Source organism: Heterocephalus glaber, unplaced genomic scaffold, assembly GCF_053883595.1.
Source record: "Heterocephalus glaber isolate CG9 unplaced genomic scaffold, H.glaber_assembly_v1.0 deba00001472, whole genome shotgun sequence".
NCBI lineage: Eukaryota > Metazoa > Chordata > Mammalia > Rodentia > Bathyergidae > Heterocephalus > Heterocephalus glaber.
This window is the reverse complement of record NW_028258315.1, coordinates 36,214,518-36,216,454: the sequence shown is the minus strand read 5'-3', so window position 1 is coordinate 36,216,454 and position 1,937 is coordinate 36,214,518. Positions and strand designations below refer to the sequence as shown.

Below are 1,937 nucleotides of genomic sequence, written 5' to 3'. Positions count from 1 at the left end.
ATTTCAATTGTAAGGAACATGCATCTTGAAACTGGCTGCAGTAATCTTGAAAATGTGTAACACTGCAAGAATCCAAATAGGCAGGAATATATTTTGATAATAAGCAGCAATTAGCAAATTGAGCTACTGTATTTAAGAAAATATATGATTAGATTATTGTTGCCTATCACATAATGTTGAAGGTAAATGTTACTCAGAAGTTATATCATTAAAACACCAAAGTGCTAGGATTTCAGTATTTCCCAAGAATGAAATTATATTTCAGATCTGGGTTCCAAATGGGCAACATTTGCAACCACCACTGAAGAAACTATGAACCAGCTGCAAGACAATGGGATCAACGTAGAAGCGACAAATGGCTTGAGATTACACTTCAGCAAAACTCTTCTCAAAACCAAGTTCTCTGAAAGGTGCCTACTCTATCAGTTCTACTTATCTTCACTCAAGCTGGCCTTTTACTTTCAACCAGATACAGTGTTCATGGTGATTGATCCTGAGTGTCTCTGTGAGTCACCAGTTTCTATAGTTACAGGAGAGCTATGTACCCAAGATGGGTTTATGGACTTTGAGGTCTACAGCCACCAAACAAAACCAGCTCTCAACTTGGGTACCCTCAGAGTGGGGAACTCATCCTGCCAGCCTGTCTTCACAGCTCAGTCTGAGGAGCTGGTGCAGTTTCATATACCCCTGAATGGATGTGGATCAAAGCACAAGTTTGAAGGTGATAAAGTCATCTATAAAAATGAAATACATGCTCTCTGGAAAGACCTTCTGCCAAGCAAAATATCCAGATAGTGAATTCAGAATAACAGTGAAGTGCTATTACTATAGGGATGACATGCTACTAAATGCCAACATCAAAAGTCTTCCTCCTCCAGTTGCCTCTGTGAAGCCAGGTCTACTTAAATTGATCCTGCAAACCTACCCAGATCAGTCCTACCAACAACCTTACAAAGACAAGGAGTATCCCATAGTGAGATACCTTCACTGACCAATCTACATGGAGGTGAGAGTCCTAAACAGGAATGATCCCGGCATCAATCTGGTCTTGGATGACTGCCAGGCAACATCCACTATGGACCCAGCTTCTCAGCCTCAGTGAAATATTGTTGTGGATGGCTGGGAATATGGCCTGGCCAGCTACCACACCACTTTCCATCCAGCTGGTTCCTCCATGATCTATCCTTATCACTATCAGAGGTTCGACTTGAAGACCTTTGCTCTTGTATCAGAGGCTCAGGTGCTTTCTACCCTGGTCTACTTCCACTGCAGTGCTTTGGTGTGCAACCGGCTCTCTCCCGACTCCCCTCTGTGTTCTGTGACTTGCCCTGCCCCACCTAGGCACAGAAGAGCCACAGGGGCCACTGAAGAGGAGAAAATTACAGTCAGCCTCCCAGGACCTATTCTCCTGTTGTCAGATGACCCTTCATTTAAAGATGTCATAGACTCCAGAGGGCATGGGGTTGCTGGAGATGGTGCTTCAAAAGCAGTGGCTGCTGGGACAGCCTTAGTGGGTGTGGTGGTATCTCTAGGATTTGTCCTTTACCTGCATAAGAAAAGAACTGCGATGTTAAATCACTAATTGAACTTGCCAATAAAATTGAAGTAAGAAAAAAAAAGGAATACATACTTAGAGATTAAATGATACACTATAGGGCCACAAGTCCAAGTAGGATCAAAACACACTGCCGAAAGGAATGAATGCTCTGGCCCTCTCCTTCCCATATTCTGATTTATCACTTATATTGGTCTTAATGTCAATCATGTAACAGACCACCTTGACCTTCCCCTGTCCCCTACATGAATTCCTGCACAGACATCCTTCTTTTGTCCTTGTTCTTCCTGGTTCTATCAATAAAAGGCCACCGCAGCTTCAGTTAAGAGCTATCTTTATGAGACTTTTTCATGCTGAGGGGACTTGGTTAAGGGCAGTCCCT

The 1,937-nt window shown here is 43.2% G+C and overlaps 1 protein-coding gene across 1 annotated transcript; it reads left to right on the top strand.

Annotated features, from left to right (window-relative positions):
• The first annotated feature begins 312 nt into the window (after nt 1-312).
• On the top strand, nt 313-1,582 carry LOC101710965 (zona pellucida sperm-binding protein 2-like). Its single transcript, XM_013075780.1, is given in 2 exon segments — nt 313-788; nt 790-1,582. Coding segments are annotated over 2 exon segments (1,269 nt in total).
• Nucleotides 1,583-1,937: the final 355 nt, after the last annotated feature.